Raw genomic sequence first — 13,708 nt, 5'->3', positions numbered from 1 at the left:
AAAAATGAATTTATTTTGGTTTCAAAAAAAGGTCAAATTTTGGTTGTTCCAAATTTTATTATAGCCAATTTAATTGGTAATTTGTTTTTATTTCTTAAAGTGAACGAGTCAGCTGTTTTGATAAATTGTTTTAATCAAACGTTATTTCAATCTTAATAGACTTAGCAAGTTTTAGCTTCTGAAACATCATAGTTCATTAACCATAACGTCGTTTCAAAAGATTTATTCAAACAAAATTTGGATTTTAAAATTGTCCATGTTAAAAATTGAAGGTCGACTCGGTTGAGTATTGATAATGCTAGTTTAGATTTAAAAGGACGCTACACAGGCCATTTTTAAGGAGTAAAGTATAGGCAGTTTTTCACAAAATCTTAACTTAGATCTTGAACTATAGCGTACACTCATTAATACAGTAATGAGAATACTTCATTGGTCGTACTTTTTTTGTCAGACTATCGCAGTCGTTTTTATAAGATGAACTACAATTTTTTCCTACTAAAACTACTTTGCGCGGGACAAGTATGTGAGGCCAGTATTAACAGTAGATTTACCAAATGTTCACAATGTATAGAGAAGAACTTTATCCATGGGGTAGCGTTTTATATTTTTTAAATCTATACTTAATACCATTCTCATATTCTTGTTCCCCGCAAAACCATTTTTCACGGATAAATTACGAATGGGTAGCGTCTTCTTAATCTCTAAACAACAATCGCTATAGTAACTCCAATACCAAGTATACAGAGAAGGTATTTGTCATGATGGGTAATCTTTAATGCCAACCCCTTTATAAAAGGTACAAACGAGGACGTAGGCCCCCTCTTAAGTAAGTCAACATTTTTGCGATACTTGGCTCATTTTTTTTTTTTCACTTAGCACGCGGTAGTACTCGTGAAAATCGTGTGCCAAAATAACAATGGTAGTTTTTTGCTGTTGCTATATAAATGCGAATACACAGATTTTATGTCTACACAGGCACGTTCGAAATCTGCCATTTACAGTTGTAACCCGTAGGGCGTGTAAAGTTTGTACGTTAAGAAACATTAAGCGCACACGTGGTTTCCGAGTAAAATACCGACGGTGAAGCCGTCACAACTGTACAAACCGCTTTTTTTTTTTGAAAGTTTGCGTTAGTAAGTAAAATATGAAAAATTCATAATCTTTTGCGTTGATAATAGAAGCTTTAACCGTCAAATCTGCACCGCTGTTTGTAACCAAGTACGGTATTACGAAATGGGGATATCGTATTACCGTCAAGTCATGAAAATACAAAAACATTATCTCTTAATTTTTACAAAACAAATAAAACAAACGGTGCTGAACGATAATAATGAAAAATGGATTATGTTTTTATAACAATAGTTCAGCATGTTTTCAATACGGTCCGGAATTCGTATTTTGTTTTATAATAATAATTTCATTTGTCTCCTGTGAATCCGGTTGCACACGGTTAGTATATTTATACTTATATACATATATAACGAAATAATGAAATACTGATAATAATGATGATACTAATTTATTATTTATTTACAATAGGCTCAGCAGCATATGGCTATTTCAATAATAATATTTATTTTCAATTTGTAAAAACAACAATAATAAACTATTCAAACAACTTAAAAATAAATTAACACCATTCAAATCAATCTATTTGAACATGGAAGTCATTTTAAAAACAAATTATTTACATATCACAGGTCAAGTAAACGATACAACCATACAATATGTTCCTGTTCTGTCGTTATCGTTAAGTAAAAAACTGAAAAGTGTCGTGGGCCATTCATGTACATTAATATAAGAAAAATGTCCTAAATGTTAACTGTAAAACGTTCCTACAAAATAAAATTATATGAAGATGTCATATGACGTCAAATACCTTTCTATTAATGATAATGATAATCGAAATAAGAGATGGGCAAAAATTATTCGAAAAATAGGTACTGCATAAAAAGTCACGAATGTCTACATTTTTATGCATACATACATAATTAAATTCATTATTCGGTTTTTTATCATTCATAAATACAATTTTTATTTATGAATAAAATTAGTATTCATGAATGAAATCATTCTTATGAAATACAAATTATTTACGAATGAAAAAATAACGTATATTTTTTATTTTAAATAATTATTTTATTTGGATAACAATGTATTGATAAATGCCTATTTCTGCTTGTAATTCTTTTTTTTTAAACAGGGTTCAGGATAAAGGTCCAGGACAGAAAAAATGTATTCGTATAAATTTTGTTTTGTAGAGGTGTGAATTACACATGGAACTTATTCGGACTCAATTTTTTTAGTAACCAAATAAAATAATTTGTTTATTGGGAGTTTTGGTAAACCATAAACTAAAAGGTAAATAACGTTTTAGAAGTAATTGTTGTGTTTCGAGTAGAGGTGTAATCAGGGGCGGTTCTAGGACTCAAATTTCGTACGGGCAATTTCGTTAGTCTTTAAACACAATGTAGTTAAACATATAATGTTATAATAAATTATAGGTACTGTAAACTATATTTTTATAACTCATTCAAAATTTTGGTACGGGAAGCTGCCCACCCTGTCCGTACGCTAGAACCACCGCCACTGGGTGTAATAAATAGGACACGAGAGCTATAAGAGATGCCTTTTGAAAGACCCGCATATTGTCTCCATGGCGCTCTCCTCTAGCTGCCACGACTCTTCGTGTTCACTGTGTGTATACACAAAATATAATATGGAAACTATAAATTACCTTTGTCTTGTGTATGTGCTGGTGCTGGTATTCGGAATCGAATTCGGGTTCGCTGAAGTACGACTGATCCTGGTCCCACGTGGGAGCGGCTACCGTCAACCCTTGGGGCAGAGCACCACCTTCGGCCGATTCGAAGAGACGCAGCACTGACCTGTCTCGTATGTCGTTCAAATGAGACCTGTGTGGACAAAACAACAACAGCAACGACATAAGTATGTTAGTTTTCAGAGTGATAGATAACGAGAAGGCAAACGTGCTCCATCGAAATCTGTTGGTTTTCCATTACTGGTCGGATTTTGTTTGCTGACAATTTAAAATTGGGGGAAATCTTTCAAAAGTAAAAAAACAAGCATCCAGAAATCCCGCCCAAACCCGTAAGCGACCGCATCGTATGATTATCCTATCCGTGAGACCCGACGGAAAGCGGTCACAACTGAAGGATTAAGAGAGGTTGCTGCCGGTGAACCGTAATATAATATACATTATGCTATACAAAGTGTATTGTACAACTTTAGCCAGGCGAGACTAAGCACTAAATGAAATGCAAATGTGGTCTAAGCGCCACAAAAACAAGTGATGGCGTCGCCATTCCTTCCTGTCTATCCTTTTTTCCGTCTCGAAAATAATTTTTAAAAAAAATGCTTAATGGAAATACTAATGCGGTTTAGACGTGGTAGGTATAGTCGTACACAGGAAAAAAAAATAGTTGGTCTAACTAAAATTATAGTTAATATAAATAAGTACACAATACATTTCTAGTTGGAATAACTAAATAAATAGTTGGGCCAACTAAAATTGTAGTTAAAGCAACTATACATTAAGCCAATTAGTTAGCATTAGAATATTAGTATACATTCAGACATTTAGGCTAACTAGTTATTCCAACTAGAAATGTATTGTATCTTTATATTAACCATAATTTTAGTTGGACCAACTATATATTTATTTCCGTGTATATATTTAACTTGAATTTGTCAACAGTCAGAAGCAAACTATAAACTACCTTAAAATACATTGGCATTCGCATTGTGTGGTTAAGGTTGTACAATGCGCATAGCTCACAAATATAAGGCAATATTTTTTTTAAGTTAAAACTTAAAGTAAATTTGATGGTGATAATTTTAATCATGTGTAAACTTTTTTATACACGAGCACATGAGATTCCAAATTTGTACTACAAAGTATACTACTTAGATTCATTTCAAAAGGTTCATAAAAAAAAATATAATTTCTTTTTAGCCCAATTCAAACTAATCAAAAATTTGAAAACTTGATCGTACTTATTATCATGTATTAAATACATTGTATTAATTCAATGTCAATAGTTAAAATAATTTAAAACTAAAAAAATGATCCATGGATACTAGTTAAATAATTTATGACTAAACAATTTATTTTAGGTTAAATAGTTAACTTTATCATGATTGAGAAATTAATCATGTATAAATAGGCACCTAATTATATAATTTTTAAAAATCAATCCTAAATAAATAATTAATTTGATCGTGACTAAATAAATAAATAAATAATGAAATAAAAGTTAATTTTTTATTTGTGAATTTTTTTTAAATAAAAATGTATTTATATTATGCAAAGTTATTTTCCCAATTTATAAAGACTAAAATAACTATAAAATAATAAACTTTTCGTATCTACTTATCTTTACTATTAATTATAGGTACTCGTTATTATCGATCGTGTGTGGCAAATTGTAGACTATTCAATTTCAAAGCAAAATAGACCATAAATGATGGCGACCTTGAATGTTTCTTTTAGATAGAAAAGTAAATGATACATTTCCGAAAAGATTCCATAGTCATTTAATTTAATTTAATTTAATGTAAACGTCGTGCAAAAGCTACTCACAACTGTTGTGGAATATTTGTGGGAGTCACTACATAATATTCAGATTTTCTATACTAAAGCTGCATTGTTTGAATTGATTTTTGCATTTAAAATATGTTACGTTATTTTAATGCTGATAATAGATTTTGCTGGACGGAACGATTTAACATATAAAAATGAAAATATTAGGTGACTTCATGAATTAGGCAACGTTGTTTTTCATGGTCTGTTACATGGGAAAATATGAGCCATTTTTACTGTTCTTGGATTGTGCAAATTGTCTGACTATTGCTTGAATTTTGAAACCGTTACCCATTTTGTAAAATAAACAACTACGCATTTGGAGGGTGAAAACACAAGGAATTCTGACTGGACCTACCAGGCTGGCGATATTGTTGTTATATTTTTTTTTAACCTACTAATATGATTTTAGTCAGACAAATGAGTAAAATACAATTATTTTTTCTACGAAACAGTTGAAAGTATAATATATGGTACAGTATATACATAATATTATTCCTTATTTGATACTTCGTTTAAACCATTTAAAAAACACAATTCAAAAATAGTATAAAGCGAGATAAATGGAACATTTGGTTGTTCTAAAATTATGGAGCGCCCAGATGAGAGAAATGCCGTTGATGTGTAATGTGTTATTATACCGAATGTATACATTGTGAAAATCATAAATAATCCAACATCTGTCGGCCTTTCGTGTAATCGGGTTTCGACACACCGAACGAGACGATAAAAGTTGTGTTTATTTTTACACTCTAAAGTTATATTAAAATGAAAGTGTGTAATAATAAAACACTTCTGATACAACGCAAATAAAAAGGAAACAATAAAACTGCGAACTCGTTTTAATTTTATTATGGAATTTATTCTAGAAACATCCATTCATAACAATAATCTTTTTTACTTATTCCGTGTAAGTCACTACTTTAACGCTGCATTGTCGTACCCAGAGATTTTATCTTGCCACAGTTGAGCATTAAAAAAAAAAAAAGTGATTTACAACTTGTTGACATTGTATCAAATTTATTTTTACGACGCTGAATTTAAAAAGACCATAAATTGAGTTTTTTAGTATTCGAATTTTGTGGTTTGTCATTTTCATGTGTAAACATAAACAGGCTTACCTGAGATCTTCTAGTTCGTAGAACATATCTTTGGAAGAGTCGTGTATGTAGATTTTAACGAGGGCCGAATCCATGTATTCCATAGTGAGCTGTTTCGGAAAAGACCTTACGAACAGAGCTTTTACCGTGTCAATGGAGGTGATCTCATTCGGCAGTAGCGCCCTCTTGGTTTCACTTCGGTATTGCAAAAAGACCAAACCTAAAAACAAATATATCCAAAACATTATTCCAGACCAATATTGCCACGAGCATCGAAACAATATGTGAGCATGCGTTTCGTTATTGATGTATAGTAATACTTAGTAATTTAATACAGTTCTAGTTTGTTTGGATTTTGCATAAAAGTTAAAGGTACTAAACGGTTTTGCAGAAATAAATGTGTATTACATCATGAACACAAGAAGAAGCAGCGATATGGTTCAGATAAACCAATGTCTTTTACCTATCACGCATGTATCGTTTTACGTGAGACACTAATTATTTATGAAAATACTTTTTATTTTTTTTCCAACCCGTTAGGTATCAATAAAGTTTTAGGCCCTTTCCTTCGTTACTATACTACGAGTATGCTCCGTCCCACAAGAGAAGTATTCAGAAACTGCGCAGAAACTAAAAACGCATTACTCTCGCGAGCGGCTGCGCAGCCACGAGTAAGGCGTTATGATTTGTGTCTGGGTTATTTCTATTGTGGGCCAAAGTATGTCAAACATTTTTAATTATGTTTTCTTGTAATATTCTAGGTTAAAATGTTAATTATTTTAGTATTTTAGTAATAAGTATAACTTACTATTATACTTTGATTGTAAAATATTCATCAAAAATGAATTGTTAGTTTCCGTTTAAAAAGTAAAATTTACCTATTTAACTATCGTATACATCCCTTCAGTCATGTTTTTAATAGATAATAAGTTAAAAAGTAATTACTTAAATTAGATATACATTAAAATTATTTTAATTCACGTCAACAATGTACTTAGTAGACATCTTATTTTTATGAGTTACTAAACATTGAATAGAATTTTTATTGGTAAAAAACACAAAATATTAATAATTTTATAATATGAGTAGTTTCTGACGCCTAAACTAATCATTCGGAAATACGTTAAAACATATTATCGGAAGTAAGTGATCTCTAAGGTTACTTTTATTTGAAAATAAAAGCTTCCAATCTCAGTTAATTGCTAAAATATTTCTCTCAGATCAAGTAGTACCACTTACAATCACATGATGTCAAAATAATGTCGTTAATCAGTTTTATTCGACATTATGACGGCAAAACGTTTAGTAAAACATAAGACGTTTCAAAACTTTCATTTCAATAATTAATTGATTAACTAGTTGGTCATTTTTTTATACCTGGATTACGCTGTGATTATTTATCACATAATTATCGATTGTCAAGAACTACATTGATGGCTGTTCGGTAAGTTGAATAAAACAAATTCTAAGATCGGCATGTATGTGTTATAGTTAATTCGTTTTTTTTTTGTTTTTGTATTATTATTAACCATAATTCTGGAAATTGAATAAATAAATACGTTCTCAACTTCACAACGAACCTAAAAAAGAGGATAAAATGCCACAAATGGTTATGAGGGTTTCTTAATGAAACAACACGCTTGTGTGAAGTTTTAAAATACGACTCAGGTAATTCTTAACTATATACAATATGATAACTAAAATAGAAATATGGACAAACACAAGACATGTTTCTTTATCGCATGCAGTATTTACAAGACAATGAAGTTATGATTAAATATGTCGGAATACAAATCATAATACTAGCAATGAGAAAATATAAAGTACTAAATAATGTATAATTGTGTGCCCAAAGCTGTTATAATAACGATAGAAATGTGTTTTCAAAAACATTAACATACATAATATTATACATGTCTCACCTAAACTTTGACGAGAGTGAGTCATCGTATTATGGAATGTCATTTCCTCATTCAATACCGGGACACCTTAGAGGACATAAACGTGGTGATTTATGTTACAGTTTTGAATGATGATAATAATATTTTTGATAAAGATAAACAAAAAGTACGTATCAACTTTTCATTTTTGTTTTTAGCCAAGCGTACGGGGAATACATTTCAAACTAATTTCTGAAAAATCGTTCATGTCGAACATAAATAAAACTTTTTAGTTTATAAACAAAATTATAATTTTATGGGCTATATTTCAGAAGAAATCGTCATCTAGACGAAAAAAAAATAAGGTATTGAGTACTTATTATTTTTCCCCAAACAAGATTTGATGGAAACGCGTATAAGTATGTGGCGACAAAAAAAAACGTTTTGTAACAAATCACACACAGCTAATTCCTAGCAGGAAAAGCGTCGACGATTTGGGGAGTTTCGCCACTTTCTTAAAAATATATATTTTTGTCATTCAGAAATGTTTTTCATTTCAACGAACAGCCACAACGAACGCTGCTGGTTCGCGACAAAGAAGTTGATAACATTGCGTTGAGTTATGAGAAATGATTAATTTAGTATTTCGTTGGTAAAATTTTAATTACAAGTTTGAAATGTATCTTGAAGCGCACCAAATATACATAATAAACGTTTGCTAAAATGTAATTGTGTTAAATAATTTACAAGAATACTGACTTCTTATTTGGAGGAATAACGACAACAATAAGATAATAATTTCCAGAGAAATATTGATGTTAGAAAAAAGTTTAACATTTTTCTGTAGTATTACGATTGAGCGATGTTAACCGTATTCCAAAAAATATACTCTACGGCCTCAAAGCTGATTTTCAAGCAAGATATAAACAAAGTAAATATGTTTTTAGCGAAGTCTAACGGATTAGAAAGAGAAACGGCTTTTGATTAAATATTTTATTAACAGGACCGTTAAAAAGACATTTCGTTTGATGATGCTGAACATATAAATACTGTGCAGTTTTAATGATCTTTCCGAGAAAACTGTACAGCCCGAGTTGTAACTTTTATTTACTAATATACCTTATCTTCGGCTAATGTAAATAATTAAAAATATTCGTGCGCAATTAACCAAAAATAATCTCATTATATTATTTAACTAGGTATTTTCGAGTAGTACACATAAAAGCTTTACAGAATCGAATTGCACAAAACATATCCTAAATGTTCTACTCATATCAATGTTAAAAAAAACTCTAAAGTAAGTTGAATTCGCAAACCTTAACAGTTAAATCGTCGGACAGTTGAGCTGTTAAAACAACTATAATAATAATAAAAACGAAGCGTTTTTTTACCTAAGGGACGCTCTAACGTTTTGGAAGGTGTCCTGACCACCGGCAGCGAACTTCTCTGTTTGTTGCCTCTTCTAAATCCGGTGGAACTGGTTTCCACTTCGGACATGATGCCGGGATCGTCGTCGAACAACATACCCGTTGATGGTGGATATCCTCCCCTGGAAGCTGGAGACTGTAATCAAAGCACCATTTAATATTACTAACAACGAACATTAAACTCGAAAGTCATTGGATTTCTATTGAATCGTTCTCTATACCAAATACATAATCGCATGCACTCTATTCGCTGATTATCCACAATCATAAGTACAATAATAATTATATTTCACCTAACTCATGAAGTTAATGACCAATTAACACGGCTAGGACATGCATACTAAGGTAGTATATAGTGTATTAAAATAACGTTGGTCGTAAATGAATTATGGAGCATTTAGGCTGTAATGACAGTTTTATTGACTCGATTTATTGAGAAATGCCCTGCTATAATGAGCGGATGATGTATAGTAAGCAATATAGCTAAATCACGATCGCTGATAATTAATTAATGGCATGATGATTGGCTGTCGAATCAAATTATGTAAAATTAAACGGATGGTACTGTTCCTTATTTAGTTGTTTTGTAAGGTTTTCATCCAGTTTGAGAATACTTCCTTTACTTACTTTTTTTCGTTGACTTTTCGATCCCATCTATAAAGCAGCGTAAACCGCAAATTAAACAAAATAGTATCAATAAGTACAAGGGGAATTATTGCTCCAAATTATGTTTAAGTTTGAATTCATTATTATAATTCAGCGATAAAACAAAAGTTAACATAGCTTTTGTCCGCGAAAGATTCCAAATTCCAACTAAAAGAAGTTTGGCATTTACATATTTGAAGAACAATGCCTATACATAAATATTTTTTAAAAAAATGTATAAACACAGTATTGCACTGACTTCTAAATCCATAGATCTCGTAAGAGCCGGTTGGTAATTGTGATGCTGTTCTCCGGATAAAGTGTGCCGGCGGGGGTCGTCTCTCCTGGAAGACCTACCACGACGAAGTTCATCGCCTGAAACATAATCAAAAAATAATTTAATTATTACTGTGAATTGTTCGGCCGAAAATCAAAACCAGAAATTAATTTGTGAAAAATTATTTCGGCTTTAATGACAAAAATACACGTAAGTTTGTTTTTTTTGGTGCAGTGAGATTTATTTCTTATAATTTAACTGATTTCACTTTCAATGCGGAGCTGAGGAGCTGAGGTTTTGTAATATTACTATAAAAGCCGTGTAATAGATAGAGAACGTTAACTGTTTTGTTGCTAAGAAGACGTCATTAAATTGGATAGTTTTTTGTTTAATATCCAAGTGGTTGAACGAATTTTGATACATAAACTCGATAATCAATACAATAACATTTAATATCTTATTAAACGTAACCGCACGGTCGCTTTTCGAAGCTGATGCGCTTTTAAATTGGGTTTGTAAAATGTAATCTTTGTTTAATATTCATGAGGCGGGCAGAATTTATAAAAACGACTCAGCTTAAATCGAAATTTAAAAAGTACTAAAGCCTGAAAAAAAGTACCAGCTTTCCTTTCATACAAATTATATGCAATGACTCGCGGCATTATAATAAATACTACAAACAAGTTTTAATGAAACAAATACATTCTTTGCGTGTATATAATCTATATTTTCGATGAGAAAGATCCTAAGCACGTTTGAATACTAATTAATTTTCCATTAGACGCATCTGTGTTGTATTTAGTAGTAAATAATGTACCTACATAAATTGCATGTTACGTAAGAATAATGCATAGTCTTGTAAACAGTTCAGTAAATGAGAAAAAAAAACTTTTTTGTCACTTATTTAGCTTTACACTATTCGGTTATATAAAATAAATAAATAAAATACCATAATGACACCTCAAATTTCAGTTTTTTAATTAGTTCTTTTTGACGGAAAAAAGCATAGGTTTTAGTCAAAACCTATGTATAAATTACTTTTTTTTAATTACAGTTTATTTAAAGGTAAATTGTAATGACGATTATTTGTATGGTTCTTGGGAAAAGTTCTGTTTAGTTTTCTAACAGTGAGCAAATAGAAATTTTAATAGTTACACAATGGCAAAAAACAAAATTGCAAAAAAGCGCTACAAATTATATAAAGCTAGAAAATATAGGTGTAGCCTTTAAATATAGAATTAATGTTTTCTAAATACATGTTGTATTTTTAATTAATATTATATTATACGGTAAAATACGGTATACTCCCAATTAGTATTGTTAAAATTTCAAAAAATATTTATTATTTATGTCGTTTCGGTTATAGTCTATGTCAAAGTGTGTTGTAAAGTCTTAAAAAATTGTTTTAGTTTGCGAGTGCTTAGCAATAAAAACAAATTTTTGAATAACTCTTTTAAAGCTGGTTTTTTCTGTGTAAGCCCAATATTAATTAAGAGCCCAGGATATCATACAATAATCACAATGAGATGAAAAAATAAATCTCTTCTTTAACAATTATACAACACAATGAGAGTGCATCAACTGGCGCAACTATAATAATAAATATAGAAAAATTATTTTGGTCCGATTACATTTTTGACGTGGTCCTTAAAAAAAGGCTTACGTGCGAAACCTCATTCCTGTTGGTCACATCCGAAAGCGGAATAACTTAGGCGATTTTGTCGGTCTAAAGAAATAAACAAACCCACCGACAAATACAACAATCCGGAAATCTCGGATGAACAAATAAAAATATAGTATACACATACATCTAACATCTTGTAAATGTCGCACACGACGACGCGTAAACCGCTAGTAACAACATTTCATAAAAATATTTCCGGTATTCTTCAAGTAGTTTTTTTTATTTTTTATAAAAATCATAAAAAGGTAAAGTGTTCAATGTTTATAGGATTTAGCCGCAAGGGCGAACAAAAGAGCCACCTCTTATCAAAACAGACACAAGGGTAAAGAATTGTTTTTATTTGCTAACAATTTTGAATTCAAATCATTCTTTAAACAATAGTATTTTCTATATAATTGTAAACATTCAACTAAAAATCAGTAAAACTAAATAATAATCCAAAATAGTATATTACTTTCTGTTCGGTTCCTGGCTGTCTTGTAGCGAGTTAACACATTATTTATCCGTCTGATTCGCTTTTTTGATTATGTTACTTACTGGTAAATTGTTGTACCAGAGTTTATGTCAGACTATAAGGCTCGAGTAACGAGTACTCAAGTAGTAATTATATAGTTAAGAAAAGAAGGATCAAATTCATTATTTGTTACATCGTCAATTCAATGATTATATACTTAGGAGATTTCTTCAAATATAATTAAAGCGTAAAATAAAGTAAAGTAAAAGCACTCATATAGGCTTAATGAGTGTATATATTATCACGAACACGGGAAAAATAGCTTAATAACAACAATTATGGCATAGAGATAAAGTAAAACAAATTTTTGTAACGTAAAGAGACGTAATAGTTTACAAAATTTAAAACTCTAAAACAAATTGTAAGTGTATACGCTAAATCGACTGTTTTTGTAATATTAGAATTATTATGATTTCCCGGTTTATCGTATTATGATATAAATACATAAACCCTAGTATAGGGGGAAATCCCAAATCAACAACATGTTCACTTAAAATAAGTCTAGAGGAAATAAGTCTAAAATAAAACAAATCATAATAATACAACTGTGGTCGCAATGGATACGTTTTGGCAATCAATAATTTTGCGAAATAGTGTTTGATTAACATAGTATCAGTTAATAAAATTGCTGATACTATGTTATACTAATTGTTGTACCTTATTTGTGTTGTATATTTGTCGTTCAAAATTATACACAATATTATAGTCTATAGGGAATAAATAATACAATTGTATTGATAACTTAGTTGTGTCACTTTGTTATTTAAAGGTAATACTTTATACCAAACGTTACAAGCAAATGTATAGATGATGGAGATAATCCTATTTCAGAGTTGAGCTCGGGCCAACATAATTTAATGAAATCAGCTTAAAAAGGTCAGACAGAAAAACTGTCGTAAAACTGATGTTATTCTATTTCTTTTTAGTTTTAACTTAAAGGTTAGGACCGGGTAATGTCACTTGTTACAGTAACAAATAAGTATGTTAGAGCGGTTATAATATTTACATATTTATTTATATCCAATAAAATTATGTTAATTATTAACACGTAATAGATTATTTTCTAATATATTATTTACTAGTTTAAATAGTTACCGGGATGGACATTTTAACCATCAACTGATACTAAACAATCGAATTAAACTGCCAAAACCGCGTTTTCTCTACGTAATTTAATGTAAAATCACATAAAATCTCAACTAATGATTTGGCGAAAACAAATAAAAAATGCTTAAAAGTATATTTGTTAGACGCCGAATGAATTATTTTTGAGCAACTAGTTTAGAGCGAGTGGAGCATAAAAAGTAAAACCGTTAATTTAACATACTACCATGAAATTGTTCAGCTCTGTCAATATTTAATGAAATGAATTACGTGACCGTGGGTTAGCCAGGTAAACCTGTAATCAATCGCTTATTTGGTCAGAGCTCTGCGCTAAATAAATATCGTATTACATAATATATAGAAACGTCCATTAAATTTAAACACCTACAAACGCATACACCAATGATAATTGTTATTGATGGATTTAAAGAATTGAAAAATAAAGATAAAAAATATTTTTTTACTAACCGAATT

At 30.4% G+C, this 13,708-nt stretch overlaps 1 protein-coding gene across 1 annotated transcript in view; it reads right to left on the bottom strand.

Moving 5' to 3' along the window:
* The window catches only part of LOC126839065 (coiled-coil domain-containing protein AGAP005037), a 154,832-nt gene that overhangs the window by 77,673 nt on the left and 63,451 nt on the right, over nucleotides 1-13,708 (bottom strand). Inside the window, 6 exon segments of the mRNA XM_050574010.1 lie at nucleotides 2,738-2,915; nucleotides 5,725-5,923; nucleotides 7,626-7,691; nucleotides 8,975-9,146; nucleotides 9,638-9,664; nucleotides 9,915-10,030. Coding sequence (XP_050429967.1) covers nucleotides 2,738-2,915; nucleotides 5,725-5,923; nucleotides 7,626-7,691; nucleotides 8,975-9,146; nucleotides 9,638-9,664; nucleotides 9,915-10,030 — 758 coding nt within the window.

This window comes from Adelges cooleyi, unplaced genomic scaffold (assembly GCF_023614345.1).
Source record: "Adelges cooleyi isolate 19-005CV unplaced genomic scaffold, UGA_ACOO_1.1 ACOO_flye_CR_arks_rails_tigmint_CR_PRNA_30, whole genome shotgun sequence".
Classification (NCBI taxonomy): Eukaryota; Metazoa; Arthropoda; class Insecta; order Hemiptera; family Adelgidae; genus Adelges; species Adelges cooleyi.
This window is presented reverse-complemented; position numbering and strand designations above follow the sequence as displayed.